A 19,704-nucleotide genomic window follows, 5' to 3' on the forward strand; every position below is an offset into this window, starting at 1 on the left:
TAGATTCCTTTATATCCAAACTGCAGTCACCAGTGGGTTAATAATCTATTTTAACCTGATATCGAGCCCCTGCTTAACAATTTCAGAATGTAGAATTATAGAATACTGCATCTAAGAGTGAGTTAAAGCCATGTTTCATTCAACTAAATAGGAAGAAGAGGGATTGGGAAGACTACAGATGGTAAACAAAGGTCAACGCCAGACCAGATTCAAGGATCAATGAGGCGGGATACCACCGACGGCTGCTTTTGAACTCAACGGGCTACAAAGAGACCCCCGTGTTGCTCTTTCCCCATGAAGCCATGCTGGTAAACAGCTCATTTACCCCTTTTGGGACCCCCCCTCCCCTACAGTGTTCATTCAACAGATGCCGCTGATATTGCATGTAACCTTTGGCAAATATTGTTTAACCCATCCTCATTTGTTGTAAAATCTAAAAATATATATAAAAAAAGCTAAAATAAACATTGTTTTAGATCTATAAAAATTGAATATTCAGGGCTTTTTAATCCAGTTCTTTTAATCCATTCATTTAAAAAAATCTAAATATTATATCTAAAATGGTGTAAAATGGATTGAATTTGGGTATGATGATAAGTAATCAGTAGTTATGTAATATTACAAAAAAGGTAGGCAACAAAGTACACCACTTGATATTTGCACTGACCTCAATGGATGTCTTTTCATTTCCAAATGATTTTCAGCTAAGCGTCTGTCGCCCGTCTTCGTCCATGTCACAACTTGGAACTTTTTCAAATTCTGCAAAAAAATCAATGGTAAAAAAGTGTCAAGTCTACTTATCTCAACGAAAGGGTTTAATGCTCATGGCCAAGCACTTACCTTTGACTGAGTCTTCCAAGAGCTGCTCATTGCTTAACGAGGTGTCATGTACAGTTTATAAAAAGGGGGTGGATGACCTTATTAAGGGGAGAAATGGCCAAGCACGCTTGCCTGCTCACAGCCATGGACGGGACAGGACAAAGTGTGATGACACCAATGTTTTTATTCAAGTTGGAATCTTCTAAACATGAACAGTTGATCAAAACATTTCCTCACTAGAGTCTTAAAAACAACCTGAATCCAATAAAATGTATTTTGTTGTTGTTTATGATGAATTGTGAGCTTCTTACTCAATTTCTAACAGTCAAATTCAATGATGCTGGATTTGTGTGGGTGTTAAATAAATTTAAAATAAAAAGAAAAGTGAAAAGGAAAGAAATGGATGGAAAACTTGGCTAAAAAACTCAGTTTTAGCAAATTAGCAGTTCAGAATGTCCAAGGTAGACATTTAAGAGTACTATGAACGTTATTAAGCGAGTGTTTTCAAGGCAGAGAATCAAAAGGCACCGTGACTCACGGGTCACCTGACATGAAGAGTCATCCGCTAGGGATGCGCCGCCCGCCGTCTGGGGAGGCGGGGTGGGGAGGAGGAGTCAATGGTCAGACGAACAGGAGCCCACCTGTCTGTAGATGAAGGAGTAGAGGCTGACGTCAGGCTGCTGGTCACTGCACGTCTTGCATACGTCATTGTAATACTGCATCATCAGGTCGTACACCTCCCCTGCAACCAAGAAAAGGGAAAAAAAAATTCTTCACTTCTTTCTATTCCAATAAAGCGTTTGTTAACAATCCTATGACTCATTCTTGAGTTATCATTGGCTGAGGTAACAAAACACACTTTGAATAGTGACCTCTAATAAACATGTACATATTTTGGAGTGTTGATGCATGCTATATGATTACCATATCTTTTTTTATGAGGTCTGAAATTCTCTTTAGGAAAGAAATGGCATTGGCCGATAAACAAGGTTCAGGTGGGAGAGTGAAGATAACCCCCTCACCGACAGTGATGCGCCTCCGTGTGAGGAAGGAGTGCATGCTGTGGACATCTGTCACAAGCTGGCTGTCTCCAAAGGTGAAATAAGCCACGTCGCGTCCCGCCTCGGCAGCTGCCAGCATCTGGAGCAGCGCTACATTCCCAAAAAATAAGAAAGTCGGCATTACAGCTTGACAAGAATGTTGCAAAATGTTTCTACGCGCGTCTCTCCAAGTTTTTGCCTGATCTCTAAAACAGATTAAATATCTTACCAATGGCCGGACCATTAAAGATACGCCTAAACCATATTATTTAAAATCGATAACACCTCAAAATATGATGATGGGGAATTTTACACCAGTAAAAACTCAAAGTAAATTATTGCTGACAGTGTTATTCAGCAATATTTGTCATATTTAGAAAGTGTCATACTATAGTACGCAATTTATGTTTATCTTGGTCAGATTGGGAAAAAAAATAAAAAGAAATGACTTTACCAGACTGTTTTTCTCCAATTAGATGACATTACAGGAAAGAAAAAAATGAGCTGGGAGGGGAACAAGTCTCCCAATGACAAAGATTTCTCTAAGAGGCTTATCATTAGGCAGACAGTAGATGATCCTTCCCCACGCATAATTAACAAATAGCCAAGTAGGTGCGCCAGCAAAAACAACAGCCACTCTCTTCAATTCAAAAGAAGAGCAACTAGCAGATGGATGAACTGCTTCGTGCAATCAATTTCACTATTAATGATCCGTATTAGCTCCGTCGGTTGATCAATAATAGGAAGGCAACGAATGGGGCTTAAGTAAATGAATGTATTCCCGCGAGACAAATGGTTACACTCGAGTACTGGACGTTTATTGCTTTCTATGCGGGAAGACAATCAGAGGAGAGAGAGAGAGAGAGAATGTTGGATAGCGGACTTGCCTTTAAGACAGGGGTCGCCTCCGAAAATCCCGCAGCCCCAGTTTCCCGTGGCCACCGCCGAGAGGTTGTCGGGGTTTTCTCCGGGGCGGGCAAAACCGCAGAAGGCCTACGGGGGGATAAAAATAAAAGTTGATGTAAAGTTAGGTAATACACAAGTTGAGATTTTAAGTCAAATTACATTTTTTTCAGGATTTGAGCTATGATAGCTATGAGGAGCCTTAAAAAATACTACATTTGCATACTTGAAAACTTCTTTTTTGAATGAATTTCATATATAAAAAGGTGTTTTTTAACTTTGTCACAAAATCAAACTCAACTCAATATTTTTGTGTTTGTTCACTCTGTTTAAATTATCAGTCAGTGTACATTTTTTTCAAGTATTTTTTTAGTTACGGCTCATTGGGAGGGGTTCACCAGAATATTCCAATTTAAAACATTCAATATATGAACTAAAAAGTCATTCTATTTGTCTGCATGACTGCGCCTAACAAGTGTTTTAACGCACAAGCGCATACAGGTTAGTCTACCTAGAATTTTATATATTTTGAAAATGATTTAACAATGGCAGGCTGACCTCACCACGCTTGTTTTTGTGCTAAACATTTAAACCAATAGAAAACATGCATTTGAGCAGTCATAAATCTGCCTTGGTGTGGAATTCATCAAGACGAAACACATCTTCAAAAAAGGGATTGATACCCAAGTTGCAGCATTCCTCACAAGCTTGTCAGATCTGTCAAAGACCCCCCCCCCCCACCCTCCTCCTTGAACCATTTGACAGCCCACTTGACATCCCCAACAAGTTAATTTCCTTTCATTGGACGTCTCTACCTGGAAAGAACTGCTCAAGCTTTCATTTATAAAAGAAGATTCCATCTAATGATGCTTTATGTATGACAGGTTGCAGTATGTTGGGTACACGCGTTAATCCCATCTGTTGACAACACACGCTTCTCAAATATTTACGTTGAGAACGATAAACATGAGCCGCATCTGCCGCTAATTATCAACCGACAGCTACTGAAGGGAAAACGCAACGGCCAAACAGGAATAAATATTAAAATGTTGTATTCTGTAGATTAACGCCTAGAAATGTGAATTAAAAAAAAGAACCTTATTGAGTTCCCGTTCAATTCTGGTTGGAAGAAACTGCTCCAAGTAGTTCCTGAACGGAAGGGCATCAATTGCAACGATTTCTGTGCATCGTCTTTGCCAGCTGTCTCTAAAAAAAATATATAAAATGAATGAATTAATAAATACATACATATCATTTCAAGAGAAATATAGCAAAAACAAAGTAATACATGGGGCACACATTTGGAAATTGTTAATACTTTGGTTTAGATATACTATGTGTTTTTTATTAGATGAGAAAATATATCTTTTTCCAAATGGTGGTACTTATTAAAATACAATACTTATTGGAAAAATACAGCAATATACAGGTAAAAATGTGGTTAAAATACCTTGGAGTTGTGTCATGATAGCAGCCGCCAAATTTGTACGTTTGGGCGTAGCCAGTGTATTTACTGTACTGCTGTGTACCTGCAAAAAAAACAGTAAATAGGTTTGCATTAGTCTCAATTGAGGGCTTGTGTTTATTCATTACTTTTTATTTTTTTAGTCATGGTTAAGAGACAAACCCCAGATCCACCTGTGTAAGGAAAATGATGGACAAAAATAAAAATGCTATATGAAGTGGTCATGGTTAAAACATAAGTGGCGACTTGTCATTAGTGCTCATTAGGCCGCTCACTGTCAAGAGCACTCGCTGGGATGCAGTGAATAAACCAAGTGATTAGCAGTGGGGGCTCGCTCTGGAAATACGGATCATTCGGGGAGGAAAAAACGGACACATTTCCAGTGTGGTCCACCAAAAAGTCCAGCATGAGCCAGATCCAAGATTCTAGGTATCTTCTGTTGTGTGCCTCCATCTTAAAATAGAGAATCCTTTCTACCTAAAAATATGTTTGACCGCCATCAAGTCAGCCAGCAATGTTAACAATCAATTCAATTAGTCTAAGGCACTTTTGCAGATTTCACTTTGGCAGGAAGATCCATTACATTCCGTCCCGTGTGTGCCAAACAGCGGCCTAATATGATTTAGTGCACAACCGCGATGTAACTACGACTTGGATGCCGCAACAGGGACAGAGAGAGAGAGATGAGGCGCGGTTTAATAAAAATGATGGGATAGCAGAGAGAGAGAGAGTCCATTAGCAGAGCAGGTCTTGGCCAGGTCTTTCCAGATACATTTAATTCTAGGCTGGTGTAATTAAGTTAAGTGGAGGAGAGATAGAAGGAGAGCCAGAAGGAGAAACTACAAGGTGACTTCCTGATGCAAATGGCGTGCTTTCATTGTGCTTACATTGTTAATGTTAGAAAAATATTATAGACATCTTATTCAATTATTGACATTTAATTAAATAGAAATGGATACAACAGATAAAAAGCTTCCGGAAGGGAGAGTTACAGCAAGCGTCACCGTACGACTTCCGAACGTCTCCTCGAATAGACGTTTTCGTCCTATTCTTATGGTCACAAGTTACAGAGTTGTTGATCATTCCATCACGTATGAGTAAAAACAACATCTGGGACTACAATAACAATCAAAGTATTTTACTAATAACAAAAACAGGGACTAGACCTAACAACATTTAGATTAGAGTAATTATACAACCTCCTTGACCTAAGAATCATATAATATAATCATTTAATTACCACTTCTTAGTCAGGGCATCATTTAATGACAGTGACGCAAGAGTGGTGGAAAAAAAGTGGCAGTGTTGCATGGCATCTTGCTAGTTTTCTTCAGTTTGGACAAATAAAAGATTGATTGGTGGCAATCAAGAAGGTACCAAGGTTGAAATGCGTCGCTGATAAAAAAAAGAGAGAGAAAAGAAGAAGTGGAAACCCCGCGGGAGGCTGATGAAGTCATGCTGGGATTCCCTGAGTCTGGAACTGTTGTCGATTTGTCCTGAACCTTGCTCGTTATGTGGGCGCCACTCAACCCGGATGGATGGACACTTAGTTGGAAAATACTCAGTACAACAATCAAGCTGGTGGGATCTACTGTCTCTAACCTGGGGCGGTCCGCAGACAATCAAGAAAAAACGTGTGGTTAAATCAACTTGATGTTGTTTAGGAGAACCTAACTATTTGAGTTTTTCGTCCTTAAAATCTGGACTTAGCATGACTAAATGGAAGTTTATTTTTTTTACTTACCCGTGATGATCAGACATTCGTCATGATCTAGCGCTTCAGTAAATAGGCGAGACGCAATAAGCTCGGGGTTAATGAGGAAACGGATTTCCTCTTGAACGAGACCCGAACTCGTGACGCCTCCTCCCACGAATGCATTGGCAAAATCCACCTGCAACATAAATGGAAATTCACTCATCACAATAAAGAAACATTACCTTTAATGTATTTCTCATGTAACCCTTTTGGCTTCTAATTTTGTCCTGCACAACCAGACATAAACTCTATAAAAATATATATATATATATTTTTTCAAAACCCTGGTGGGTGGCACATTTGACATATATTTTGGTCGAATTTCAAGTAGGGCCAACGGCAGGCTATTTTATTTCCACTCCGCCACAAGTCAGAAAGCACTCATGATTCTCAATTTCAAGACTGTCAGCCGCCGCACATTGGAGCGCGGACCCCCGTCGCAGCTCCTGGAAAGAAGCCCATTTCCCCCAAACTGGTCACTCAACTCTGAGGACAGCCAGCTAGTCCGCCAGAGTCTACTTTGACGGGCCGTCAAAGCACCCACCGCCACCGGCTATCAATCCGAGGGGTTCCCGGGGGGATGCTCGTCAGCTGTCAAATATTGGCGACTGGAGGCCAACAAAAGGTGAAAGGCAAAGCGGGCCTTCTTGACAAGAGGGCAGCAAGTGTGGTTGACGTGGGAAGCTCAGAGGCCTTGACCCCGATCTGACCTCGCCCTATCAAGACCCGTTTTTATAGCATTGGTAAGCAATTTGAAAAGATATACAATAGAGATATTTAAATGATTATGTCTACTCAAAATTTGTGCCACCAGAATGAGCAGTATACATAATTTGAATGCTAAATTTCTAATTTTAATGCATATTAGGCCTCAATTTTACCTGAAGCATTCCATAACCTTCGTCTTCGATGGTTCCTTCTGAAGAAATGTGCAGTTTTGTTAGCAGCGTCTCAGAGCTAAAATGGAGGAAAAGAGTATTAACACAAATATTTCTAATATTAAACTCATTGAAATGTTACCTTTCCCAATCTGGAGGATATTCTAAGCTTTTTCGTGTAAAAGTCACCACACCAGTAGGCTCTGTAGGGGAAAAAAATGTCTTTTAGCATCATTACACTTATTTATAATGACAATTAATTTCATAAATAACATCTTACTTTGCTGAATAATGCTTTCAAAGTAACACATCAGAGTTTTCAACTTCTCCGTCTTCCACGACGACGACCCTTCAAAAAGCCTTTGGGCAGAAAAACACCATTTACACACAAATGTCAGTACATTTTATAATAAATTGCCATTAAAACCAATATTATTTCTCCTATTTAAAAGATAGGAATCCACATCCACGTGAGTTCAATCACGCTTTAACATTTGATAAGAACAAGTTCATCCTTTCACTGGCACGCTGATGACGTGGAATCATGGCCACAATGGCGTTGCCTGGGGCTCGCCATCAATTGTGCCACTTTGTGGCACTCTGACACGCTGACAAAAAAGCGAGCGCAAAAAACCTTGGGGATACATTAGGAAGTCCTGCCTGGCTTTTAAAGCGAGGATGCGTGAGGTCAAATGCGCTTGCCTGACTTCTGATACACACAAGGATGTAAAGTAGAAAAAAGTTTGGAATGCGCATTAAAAGATGTCATCTCACTCCTGAGCGAGCTAGAACAATTTTCTGGCCAGGCGGCTGGAAATGAAATGACAAAAGCTCCATGTTCCGGCAGCCCCCCGCCTAGGGGGGCTGCCGGACAATCTCATTCAGCGGAGACTCCATTTTTTGTATTTCTACCACGGGAAGGCCGGCAGCGACTAGCCGCCACCGTAAAGTGTCTTTGACTGGGGTCGCCTTTTAAGTGATGACGGACGGAAAGCAATATGGTTTTGCCAGAGAGTGGACAATTCATTTGGAATTATGTAATATATGGAGTAGAAGCACTAAAGTGGAATTTCCTGAAGAAAATGCAACAAAAAAAAGTAAAGGAAAACAATTAATATGCCTGACTTGAGCTGAGTGGACATAAAAAAAATGGAATAAGAGTGATGATAAATAACCATAGGGGTTATCATCATGGGTGCTCAATACAATGACATTTTTTTTGTTTTAAATTATTGCACTAAAAAGGTAATAGCATTTGTAGGAATATTTATTTGTAACCTAATTTTTGATGACATATGTATGGGTGGAGCAGTTAATGTATTTTAGTTAGAGTTCAATTTAATAGTGGTTAAATATGTCTGGAACACAAAGTAAAACTTTAAAAGTACATTATTCTTAGAGGCTAAAATAAAAAATATTGATTAAGTTATTTTTTTGGGAAGACCATCATCCTTCACAGTATTTCCATAAATTTAAATGGTGAAAAAAGTCATCCTCACAACCTATATACCAAATAAAAATATTTTTATCATCAATTTTAGCCATAACGTAATATGACTGATATTTACTAATGAGGTAAAATAAGAACAAAACAATAATCCCATATTTAGTTTTGCATTTGCTTTTCCTGACTAAAAATAAATACAAAAACTTGATGATCAGGAGGTCAGAATGCAGTTTTCTTTCCCAAGCGGCTAATGACATTTACCATCAAAATTTAATATAATGATCTCCTCCATTTAGGTCATGAAACCGTCAAAGATCATCCCATCTGCGATCTACCGATTGATTTTTGCACTATACTTTGCTGAAGCATTACCTAAAGAAGTTGATGTCCGGGTAGTTGGCGTACTCGCTGCGTCGAGAGTTGCGGCGTGGAAAGGTGCAAAAGAAGGCGTTGGCCAGCAGGCAGGCCACCTGCTCCTGCGACATGCTGATGGAGTGGCTGGCGCCCCTCTTCAGGAGCGCTATGGGCTACAAAACAAGGAGCACAGCGGCGTGACCGCAAAGCAAGGTCAAAATCATTTGCCAAATCAGATCTTCAAGGATGTCGCATTGAGGGCACTCATTTGGAAAGACCCCGTCCTACCCACTTCAATTCCAGTCGAAATTAAGGGCCGAAATTATAGCGTTGCACAATGGAAGGAATGGCTGTATTAGCTCTAAATTCATATTGATAAGTTAGGGTTGTAATCTAATGATGTCAATTTAATTTGTCATTTTAAATGCACAAAGATCACTAGCTTCTTTGACTCATGTTGTAATATTGGTCACTTCATATGTGGTCAAATTATGGTGAATGGATGCAGACTTTTTTTTTTTGCTTAAACCATGGCCATTTTTTAATGGCTTTTACCTTGGTGCACAGCTCGGGGGCCTTCAGTGCTAATTGCACCAGGTTTGGAAGCAGGCAGCCAAACAGATGTTCCGCGGCAGTCGGCTCCAGGACCTTAAAAGGGATGGATAGAAAGCAAGAGAAAGAATGTCTGTTGAAATTTCTGCTAAAATTGCATTTAACACAAAAAAAAATTGAAGTGAAATGTCTGATTTGGCAAAAAAACATAGTTTTTAATACATTTCTATTGCAGTTTTTAATAAACAGCAGAGTTATACAAAAGATGAGTACTTTTTAATACTACCTCTAAATGAGAGAAAAAAATCTCCTTTTTTAATGGTTATGTTGATGCAAATTTGCCCTTTGGGGAAAGAACTGGAATCAAAACGCAAAGTCAATATTTTATAGCATGGCGAGAACATATTTATGATCCATATCCAATCAAGCCAACTAATCAGACCGTTTAGAAATAAATCCTATTTCATTTCCCACAAACACACCAAAGCCACATGGAATGGCTTCCTAAATTCTGAGCTCCAAACCAGGGAGAGGACATGTCTTGTTAAAAATATGACATGTTGATACCAGCAAAAAATTAATCACGGTGCCATCTCATCAGTACAGCCAGACCCAGCCAAGTCATCAAATGCTATTTGAGTAGGGGTGGGCGCCTCAATGAAAATGTCCCAGTGTGGTTTAAGACTTGCCAGGACAGGGAACCTGGGCCATTTTGGACCACGACCACGGAAGCCCGACTAAACACTGGCGCTCTCCAGACGTCATGATGAATGAAAGTACTAAATCTGAGCCAAGCGGCGTCTCAAATCCAGCTAAACTAACTGCACGGTCGCTTGATTCTGGTAAAGTGACGACGTCGTCCAGAGGATTTGTGTGCAAGCGAGTGTGATAGCGTGCCTTCTGTTTCAATTCCCAACAGGTCCGAGCAGTAAAAGAGTCTGCTTGGCTGCCTCCGCAAATAACGGGCACGCTCGTAAATATCCGGGCGAGGGGAACTGTCCGTCAAGCGCTTTTGTTATGCATCAAGTGCGAGCGCGGCCACATGAATATTCACGGGAGGCGGCCAGCCCGTCACTCCGTGCCACTCATGTCGACTTGCCACTGACACTCAAACGCATCTTGCTTTGGGGGAAAAAAATCATATTAATGGAGAAGCGTACTCGGATTAAAGTTAGTGAGGGTTTTGTGCAAAGTTGGATTGGATTGGATAACTTTATTCATCCCGTATTTGGGATATTTTGTTGTCACAGTAACAATAGGGTGAGGATGCAGAAATAGGAAAGGCATTTTAGACATAAATAGATAGGTCATAACTAAGTGAGTAAATAAATACATATATACACAGGTACACAAAGGTACACACAAGTACACACAAGTACACACAAGTACACACAAGTACACACAAGTACACACAAGTACACGCAAGTACACGCAAGTACACGCAAGTACATGCAAGTACACAAAAGTACACAAAAGTACACGCAAGTACACAAAAGTACACAAAAGTACACACAAGTACACACAAGTACACAAAAGTACACAAAAGTACACAAAAGTACACCAAAGTACACCAAAGTACACCAAAGTACACCAAAGTACACAAGTACACACAAGTACACACAAGTACACACAATTACACACAAGTACACAAAAGTACACAAAAGTACACAAAAGTACACCAAAGTACACCAAAGTACACCAAAGTACACAAGTACACACAAGTACACACAATTACACACAAGTACACAAAAGTACACAAAAGTACACAAAAGTACACAAAAGTACACAAAAGTACACAAAAGTACACAAAAGTACACAAAGGTACACAAGTACACAAAAGTACACAAGTACACACAAGTACACAAGTATACACAAATGTACACAAAGGTACACAAGTACACACAAGTACACAAAAGTACACAAAAGTACACAAGTACACACAAGTACACACAAGTACACACAAGTACACACAAGTACACACATGTACACACATGTACACACATGTACACACATGTACACACATGTACACACATGTACACACATGTATACACGTGTATACTAACGTGTTTGAATCGTCAAAATGGATTAGGGCCCCCCATTAAGAGTTAATCATAATATTTGATAAATATTCATTCTAAAGAGCTCCAGATGTCACTTGAAAAAATCAATGACATGGCCATTAAATCATTTGTGGAATCCAAATCTAATCATGGCCTTCTTTAGGCACCATAGTTAAGTGTCAATATTAAATCTCACTGATCAAGCCACGATGGCATAAAAAAACTAATCAGAAATATAACCATATTTTGTGCAGTTGGAAGGCTGTCAACATCTGAGATTTTTTAACCACCGTCCTGACATGATTCAGCGACGCCTGATGGATTCGACACTAAAAAGGGGCGGGATAAAGCGTTTGCTAATGTCACCCATTTTCCTTCCTGACAAGTTACCAAATGTGACCTTTTAGGAAAGAGATTAAATTATTGCTCCACGCAGCCACTTTGCTGGAGAAGGGCGGCAACATTCTCTGCGCGCAAAATCCATTATGTTTTTTTTTTCACCTTTCCAGATTGACAGCAACACATTTTTCATCACCGCTTCCAAATGGAGAAGGAAGGGGGGGAAAAGCCACGTATTTTACTTGTATTACGGCGTGGAATATTTTCCATGCCGCAGAAGGCAGCGTTTAAGCAAACGGCCGAGAGAAAATAACACTTTAAGATTTCTCATGTTTACAAGCTCGGGGGAGATTTCCACCAATCGTGTAGCCTCTGACTGCAGAAATGCAATATATTGCCACCACCTCCTCAACCAGAAAGTAGCCTTTACTGTTTTTTTTTACATGCAATGACATTCTGTGCAGGTACCATTGATATTAAGAAATAAAAATAAAAAATATATACATTTAACTGCTAATCACTTTAGTCTACTTATTCATGTTCACAACTTATGACTGTTGACTACTACTGATATATTATATTGATGACTACTTATTTATTGGTTATTTATATATTATTATTGATTTATTCATTACTCATCATTCATGTAGTTGACTACTTATTTATATATTATGTATTACTTATTTATTTCATTATTTTTGCTTTTTGTTTATTGATTTTTTATTTGTGCATATGGTTGTTGTTATTTCTGCACTTTGTGATGCAGCTTTAAATCTCATTATGCATGTATAATGACAATAAATGCATTCAAGTCAATTCAATATAATCATTTTGACCTCTACACAAATGTTACATGTTGCTTTTGCCTTTCATAAAGAGAATTAAACCTGGTTTTGGACTATTTAATGTTCCTAAAGTTTTCTAATATTTTCCAAACTAGTTCAAATTAAAATCTACAAATGACAAGAGGTACACATTACAACATTGTCAAAATACTGTATTATTTACCTTGGTGCAGTACAAATGTAGTGCAGTAAAGTCCCACTTCTTTGCAGTAGATGCGCAGTATTTTAATATTGCTTTCTGTAAGACATTAAAAAATATATATTTTTTAACCATCCAAAGCTTGCCACTAATTAATGAACATGTTATAAACGTTCATTTTATGGAACATGACCGCCTTCTAGCGGCGTAATGTTGTAATGACAAAAATACTGACCTGCAACTCGTCACTGCAGCAAATTTTTTTCGTCAAAGACTGCTGAATCAAATCCCAGCGACTTTTGTTTTGAAATTCTTGTGATTCCTGCCAAATAATAAGTTGAGTTAGTTCTGTAAATATTCTTAGCACCGTATAATAATAAATATATTACCTGATCTTGAACCGGGAATAAATTCTTCCTGGAAAAGGGCATTTTAACATGGACATCATCCCACGTATCTTCAAATGTGGAAGGATACGGAACCGTTGCGTGCTTAATGAGATCCGTCTATAAGCCAAAGTCAAAACAAACCATGTAAATTACAAACCTTGACTCTAAAACAATGAAGATTTTACACTCCACACATAAATTTTGAGATATTCCTATCCCTAACTTTTTGTACATAAAGTTCTAAATAGCATCTCGGACCCTTATCATGACGGTGTGAATCCCAGGAACGTTCTTGAGTGGTGGAAGTGTTTTCCCGCATTGAGGCATCCTTCTCAGCTGGCAAATCGGCATCCCCAGGCAGATGACGTCCTTATCCTCATCCGTGCACCGTCCTTTGCAAGCCTTTTCGGGCTTGCGTAGAATCGAGCACGCGGCCGTATTTCCTGAAAAGAAGTCTGTTATCTTGGTTCTGCTGAAGCACCTTGGGCCAATGGAACTTGACGCCACATCGAGACTCTCAAAACTGCTACCGTGAAGCATGTCATGACTTCCAGAATGGATTGACAGGCCATCACAGTCCAAGTTTTGGGATATGGAAGGTTGCGTGTCGTCATCGTCAGAGTCCGAAACAGCGTGTTGACCATCGGGGGAATGTTTTGGGGGACATTGAGGTCCATCTGCAAGCATCAATTTAGATGTGTTAGGCTTCAGTAACCATCTTTCCAGAGTGTTGATGGTCCGTTTCTGCTTAGTGGCGATCTTTTGTTGGGACGTTTTTGTCTTGACACCTCGCAAGCCATCCATGTCTGTCTTTGTCCTCGAATTCATCTTACGGATGTCCTCGTCTTGTTCTAATATCTCATTATTGGTGATCGGAATACATAACGATGGACCTGAGGCAGAAAATAATGTTTTGTAATACATGGGTAATTAACAAAAAAAAATAGGAATGGATAGTTGATTATTTTTTTTTTGATGATGGAAACAGAGTACTACGAAAAACATGAGATCGTAAGAGACAAACAATTCAAGCGTTTATACTCACAATGCCATTTCACGAATGCCTGTTGCTTCGTTTGCAGCAAATATCCGGCAAAAAAACTATGAAACTGTAATTATGCAGTTATTAGCAACATTTCAGATATTTCGGATCGTTATTTTTATAAGATTTAGGAGCATTTAGAACATGTTTTGCTGGTGGGATGGATGGAATCAAGCACTCATGTCAGGTGTGCTAATCATCGCTGGCTATTAAGTAGCTTTAAAACAACACACGATCTGAACGATCGGAGATGAATATAGACGAATCACTATTAATTATTGGAAAACAGTCGGGATTTGGGGTTAAAAAAAATAGAAATGTAATGAAAAAGCCAAGCGTAAACGAAAACTGCAACACAATACTACTCCGTGTTTTGGACTTCAAACTGTAAGACATCCGTATTGCATGACGCCATCTATTGTTCGTTCTCGCGATAGTTAAGAAATCTTTTTCTGATTATGATATCTACCTATATTAAATCATCTCGCCTGGCCTTTTAACAATATTAATATGTCTAACTGAATGGGAAATACTAATTTAAATCAATTTTGATAAAAGAGGGGCTTGAACAACCCCCTTATTACTCCAGATTTTTTAATGTTTTAATAATTGTACATCATTGCTTTAAATGCAAACAAGTAGATAAAAATATGATTAAGCATAGTTAAAAATTAAATAACAAATTGGCTGGTCAAAGAGAGAAGAAAAAAAGGAAGTGAAAGCCACGCCCCCATGACGCACCTGTCCATAGGAAGACTTTCGACACTTGCGTCAATTATAAGTTTAAAAAAAACTACAAGGCATAGTATTACCACTGGTGTTTGGGTCTCGTGTTTTTTGTACTTGAGACTGAGAATATGCTCGAAAATTGCCCGATCGCCGCTGTTTTATTGCTGTTTTTTATTCCTGGATTTTACAATAAAGGTGAGTTGGATCCTTTGTTTGATTCGAATGTGACTGCGGTATGAAACTAGATTAAGAGGAAGTAATGGTGTGTTAATATAACTTTGCTTTATGTCTTTAATCTTCTTATAGACATCACAAATGGTTTAAAAATTTCGAAGTATTCCATTGTTCAACCTCACCTGCTTCCTACACAGGCAAGTGTCAATCACATAATTTAGTAGCATATTTTTTCCTCATATTTATTTATTTATTCCATTATTTCAGAACTCTGAGGAACATAAATCATATTTAATACAAATAGACAACACGCCTTATGTCATCCACCTTCAGCGGAACAGGTTTTTGACCATAAACAGTCTATTTATTGAAATTATGACATCAAAACCCATTGATTTTTCCTGTTTCTTAGAGATTTCTTGCATCCAGATTTTCTCCGAGATCATGTGAAGCCTGTAAGTTATCATCCGAGTTAATATGAAACCTTTCTTCAAGAGTTTTTCCTCATTTTCTTCCATCAGGTGCATTGTTATTATCATGGAGACGTGGAAGGTTACGCAAATTCACTGGTGGCGCTCAGTACTTGCCATGGATTGAGGTTAGGACCGCCTACATCACTTTGATTGCCGTCCAAATAGTGATTCATTTCTGCTGAATCTGCTAACCGGAATATGTGCAATGGAACCCAGAATGACCCAATTGTCTTCTGGTAAAGCTGAGGACAGACTTGTCTGGAATCCTAAAATTGTTTGTTCCTCTTCAGGGGTGTGATCATTTTTGCAAACCAAAGCTATGGACTGGAACCCGTTCTATGGTCCGCCACCAATGATCACATTTTATACCGACTGTCCGACATTCAGACCGAAGCTGTCAACTGCGGAGTAGTCCACCAAGACGTGGAAACCCCAACTCACGAACCTTTCCAGCCCAAACAAGCCATATCTGCTCTACTACGGGTTTGGATTTCCCAAATTTATGACACACCAGCTTTCTGATTGGAAATATATGCCTAAGTATGTCATTATTATTCTGCTTATTCCATTAGAAGAAACGCAATTTACCACAGACTAGATATGTGGAGCTGGTTTTGGTTGTGGATCATCTCCGGGTGAGTTTTTAATTCAATGCAAAATCATAAAAATGGGCATTTTTGCCAAGAATGGTGAATGGTAAACTGCTAATTCACTTTAAATTTTTGATTGACAGTATCAATTCAAACAAGGTAATGAGACGGCAATTCGGCTGGAAATGGTGGAAATGGCCAACCTATTGGATGGGGTAAGAATGCCAAAAATAGACCAAGTTTTCAATCAAATAACTTTGAAATCATCCTATCCATTTTTTTCTAGTACTACAAGCCCCTGAACATCCGCATAGTGCTGGTAGGCCTGGAAATCTTTCGGCAGGAAAACCCGTTTGTGGTGGAGGGCGCCGCAGGCACTGTGTTGCGCAACTTCGTCAAATGGAGAAAGTCTGACCTGTTGCCCAAAACCCGCCACGACATTGGTCAGCTCGTAGTGTGAGTCCACCAATGCCGTCTAGCGATCACCCAATGAGACATCGCCCACTCATAAAGGTTGTTTTATTGTTGTTTTTAAAGTGGTCGGCCTAATTCCTACCCGGGCGGCACGCTGGGAATGGCCTTCATTGGGACGGCGTGCTCGGCCACCAACGCCGGTGGAATCAGTGTGGTTAGTTTGACTCCTGACATGACACTCTAGTTCATTTTAGTATTCCTAACACATTATTGTAGTTTAAGTCAACTTATACAAATGGTGGTGTGTTTGATGGCCATGCTAGCTTGACTCTATTTGACTCCAAATAGTAAAGCTCGCTCTGAAAAATGATACGCCTTCTATTATTCATGGGCATGCGTCGTATACACATGCAAGTCATCGTTAGACCAGTTTGACTGACATTCTTGGGAGCATTGATGAGGGGAATTCTTCCTATTCTTTCAATTTCACTATTATGGGGCGGTTTGACATGTATTGTGGTCCAGTAAATAGATTTATTCATTTTCATTACACAATCAAAACTCTGAAAAAAATGCTTCATTTTCTGATGTCTTCTGACAATCAACCAGTTTGGCGAAGACAACCTCGTTTTCACTTCCACTGTCGTGGCCCACGAGATTGGTCACAACCTGGGCATGAATCACGACGACAGCCGCTGTGAATGTGACGGAGGAAGATGCATCATGGCGTCCACCGCAAGGTAAAATTACCTCTCTTTATAAATTAGAATTATTTTCCAAATGTCTGCTGTTGTGTCCTTCAGTGGCGCCACCAGTTTCAGCCGATGCAGCGGCGAAGATTTCGAAACGCTCATCCTCAGAGGAAAGGGGGAGTGTCTTATTAACCAGCCCTCCCTTTCCGACATCGTGGGCACCGCCAAGTGTGGCAATGGGCTGTTGGAGGAAAATGAGGAGTGCGACTGCGGCACCCCGGAGGTACTACAACGTTTTCTATACTTTCCTCCAATTACTGCAAATAATACACAAACATTTTTACGTGGCCAAATCAGAAAATTACAATGTTTTTTTTTCCAGAAAATTACAATTTTTTTTTCTTCAGAGAATCACAATTTTATTTATTTATTTTATTTTACAGGAATGCCAGAATAAATGTTGTGACGCCACCACCTGCAAACTCACCTCTGGATCAACTTGTGCTCAAGGCAGCTGCTGCCAAGACTGCCAAGTATTATTTTATCATATAAACAGAGTTGTATGGTTCGAATTCTGACGACGTTCTCCTCCTTCTAGCTCAGAGTAGGTGGAACCCCATGCAGGAACTCGGCCAATACGTGCGACCTTCCCGAATTCTGCAACGGCACCAGCCCCTTCTGCCCCAACGACTTCTACATCATGGATGGCCTGCCCTGTCAAAATAACCAGGCGTATTGCTACGAGGGCCGATGCCAGACGTACGACTCCCAGTGTCAAAGTCTCTTTGCGTCAAGTACGTGGCAGTGGCTTAAAAAAATGTGTCCTCTCAATTTTAAAAGTTTTCTTTTTGATTTTGTCAGATGTGGCCAAAAAGGCAGCAGATGCTTGTTTTCAAAACATTAACATGAAAGGAAACCTCTTTGGAAATTGTGGCATAACCAGCAATGGAGAGTTTATTCGATGTGCTTTGGAGTGAGTCATTTTACTCCCTTTTTTAAATATATTTTGTGATCAACTTGCAAATTTGAAACAATGTATATTTCAATTGCAGTGACACCATGTGCGGGAAAGTCCAGTGCACCGACGTGGACGCCAACAGTCCACCTCCGGGTGCTCATATCAGTTTACAGGACATTGATGGGTTCAGGTGTGTCAACGCAGACTTCAATCTTGGTCCAGATGTGCTGGATCCGGCCTATGTGAATTCTGGGAGTCCTTGTGCTGAAGGAAAAGTAAGAAAATCCAGTTAGGCCAACCTTTTCTCATATTCCCCTCACATTATTATTAATATTATTCTTTAGACCTGCCTGGATTTTAAGTGCGTCAACGCCTCTGCGCTGTTGCCGAACTTAAATTGTGATGCCAAGAGGACGTGCAACAGCCATGGGGTCAGAATGAGTTTTCTGGATTGTTTTGTTGTGGTCCTGCTAAGTGGCACTCTATTAATTGCGTTTTTGCAAGCAGGTTTGTAATGACCAAGGAAACTGCCACTGTGACGACGGTTGGGCCCCACCAAGCTGTAACCGGGCGGGGAATGGCGGCAGCATCAACAGTGGGCCTACCAAGATAGGTAGCATTTTCAGCTCGGCAATTAACTTTAAGATTGTAGAGGATTTTTTTTAACTAAGATTTTTATTTTTTTGCTAAAAACCTTATCAAATGTACATTCTGTGTTTTTTAAGACTACTCCCTCAGGAATGGCCTGTTGATCTTCTTCCTGCTTGTCGTTCCTGTGCTGGTTCTTCTTCTTCTGGTACTGCTTTATCTTTTCAGGAGAGAATCACTCAACCCTTGTCTCAAACGAGTCCGCCGTTTCAGGTAATGGCAATTTTGCTCGATAATGTAAACAAAAAAAGCATATACTTTGTATATATAAAAGTACTGGTTGACTTTTTCCCAGACCAAATCAAAGTGAAAATGTCAGATCCAATGGACATTCAAATACTGAGACTCACACTACCACTCAAATTCCAGGAGAAGTTCCCCCACAGAGGGTAAATACTTTCCTCGTTCATTCATCCATCATCTAGGGATATTTGATCATGTATTTATTCAGTTACAATGCGGTAATATTGTCTTCTCTCTTTTCAGCTACCATTTCCACCAGCTACTTCAGTCCCCATTACTGGGTAGGAACTTCATTAAATTATATTCCATAACTATAATTGTCCACTCATTGAAATATGCAGTTACAGGTATGGAGAACTGGATTATTGGAATGCGGATTCAAATACGAATTCAGCTGAGCCCCAAGCAGCGCGGCAGGGCCCTGGAGTCCCCAAAGCTATTCCCTCGCCACGTCCACCAAACTAAGTAGATTCATTTTTATTTAATTTAAAACTGAAGACAAACCCTCAGCTAATAATGCACTCTGAAATGTGTGGTTGTTCAAATATGGAGTAAGTTGTGAGTAATGTGTAACAAAGGTGTGTTTGTAATTACATTGTAAAGCAGTCTGTTAAATATACTGTATATTTTCTTAAAACATTTTATGCTTTTGTGAAATAAAGGAAATTGTTATTGTATAAAAATACACTTGTTTTAGTAGTCTGTGCCAATATTAGGGAATCAAAATAACTATGTATATTTTATTTTTTTATGAC

General features: G+C 39.5%; 2 protein-coding genes across 5 annotated transcripts; one reads left to right on the forward strand and one right to left on the reverse strand.

The window, feature by feature from the left end:
* Positions 1-985: 985 nt before the first annotated feature.
* Positions 986-14,459, reverse strand: LOC144212086 (poly(ADP-ribose) glycohydrolase). Of its 3 annotated transcripts, none has more exons than XM_077739719.1 (17): positions 14,032-14,459; positions 13,775-13,879; positions 13,245-13,663; positions 12,987-13,103; positions 12,833-12,919; positions 12,622-12,696; positions 9,218-9,310; positions 8,681-8,835; positions 7,142-7,221; positions 7,004-7,064; positions 6,865-6,940; positions 5,972-6,119; positions 4,213-4,291; positions 3,860-3,968; positions 2,747-2,852; positions 1,842-1,970; positions 986-1,561 (listed from the first exon to the last, which is right to left on the reverse strand). In XM_077739719.1, the coding sequence occupies exons 2-17, from the start codon at positions 13,812-13,814 to the stop codon at positions 1,434-1,436; spliced, it is 1,902 nt and encodes a 633-aa protein (XP_077595845.1). In that variant the 5' UTR covers positions 13,815-13,879; positions 14,032-14,459; the 3' UTR covers positions 986-1,433. The 3 variants fall into 3 exon arrangements, with proteins under 3 accessions (XP_077595845.1, XP_077595843.1, XP_077595842.1); XM_077739717.1 differs by having other exon boundaries at positions 13,245-13,429; positions 13,517-13,879; XM_077739716.1 differs by having other exon boundaries at positions 13,245-13,879.
* Positions 14,460-14,726: 267 nt separating this feature from the next.
* On the forward strand, positions 14,727-19,632 carry adam9b (ADAM metallopeptidase domain 9b). 2 transcript variants are annotated; one of them, XM_077739736.1, is made up of 22 exons: positions 14,727-14,952; positions 15,064-15,128; positions 15,199-15,272; positions 15,344-15,377; positions 15,453-15,529; positions 15,695-15,887; positions 15,977-16,039; positions 16,138-16,209; positions 16,281-16,450; positions 16,532-16,622; positions 17,018-17,148; positions 17,212-17,383; positions 17,544-17,633; positions 17,699-17,894; positions 17,962-18,073; positions 18,153-18,333; positions 18,403-18,489; positions 18,566-18,671; positions 18,784-18,919; positions 19,002-19,095; positions 19,193-19,230; positions 19,291-19,632. In XM_077739736.1, exons 1-22 carry the CDS (start codon positions 14,886-14,888, stop codon positions 19,412-19,414), a joined length of 2,373 nt encoding a protein of 790 aa, XP_077595862.1. In that variant the 5' UTR covers positions 14,727-14,885; the 3' UTR covers positions 19,415-19,632. The 2 variants fall into 2 exon arrangements, with proteins under 2 accessions (XP_077595862.1, XP_077595861.1); XM_077739735.1 differs by having other exon boundaries at positions 14,728-14,952; positions 15,344-15,386.
* Positions 19,633-19,704: the final 72 nt, after the last annotated feature.

The sequence above is a fragment of the Stigmatopora nigra genome, chromosome 18 (genome assembly GCF_051989575.1).
Source record: "Stigmatopora nigra isolate UIUO_SnigA chromosome 18, RoL_Snig_1.1, whole genome shotgun sequence".
Taxonomy (NCBI): Eukaryota; Metazoa; Chordata; class Actinopteri; order Syngnathiformes; family Syngnathidae; genus Stigmatopora; species Stigmatopora nigra.

Coding starts and splice junctions, on each gene's coding strand:
- adam9b (XM_077739735.1), top strand. CDS start 14,886: ATGCTCGAAAATTGCCCGATCGCCGCTGTTTTATTGCTGTTTTTTATT. Junction 15,273..15,343: donor ATCCACCTTCAGCGGAACAG/GTTTTTGACCAT, acceptor CCTGTTTCTTAG/AGATTTCTTGCATCCAGATT. Junction 15,888..15,976: donor CCATATCTGCTCTACTACGG/GTTTGGATTTCC, acceptor TTATTCCATTAG/AAGAAACGCAATTTACCACA.
- LOC144212086 (XM_077739716.1), bottom strand. CDS start 13,814: ATGAATTCGAGGACAAAGACAGACATGGATGGCTTGCGAGGTGTCAAG. Junction 13,104..13,244: donor TTCACACCGTCATGATAAGG/GTCCGAGATGCT, acceptor TTTGGCTTATAG/ACGGATCTCATTAAGCACGC. Junction 8,836..9,217: donor CCCCCGAGCTGTGCACCAAG/GTAAAAGCCATT, acceptor CTTGTTTTGTAG/CCCATAGCGCTCCTGAAGAG.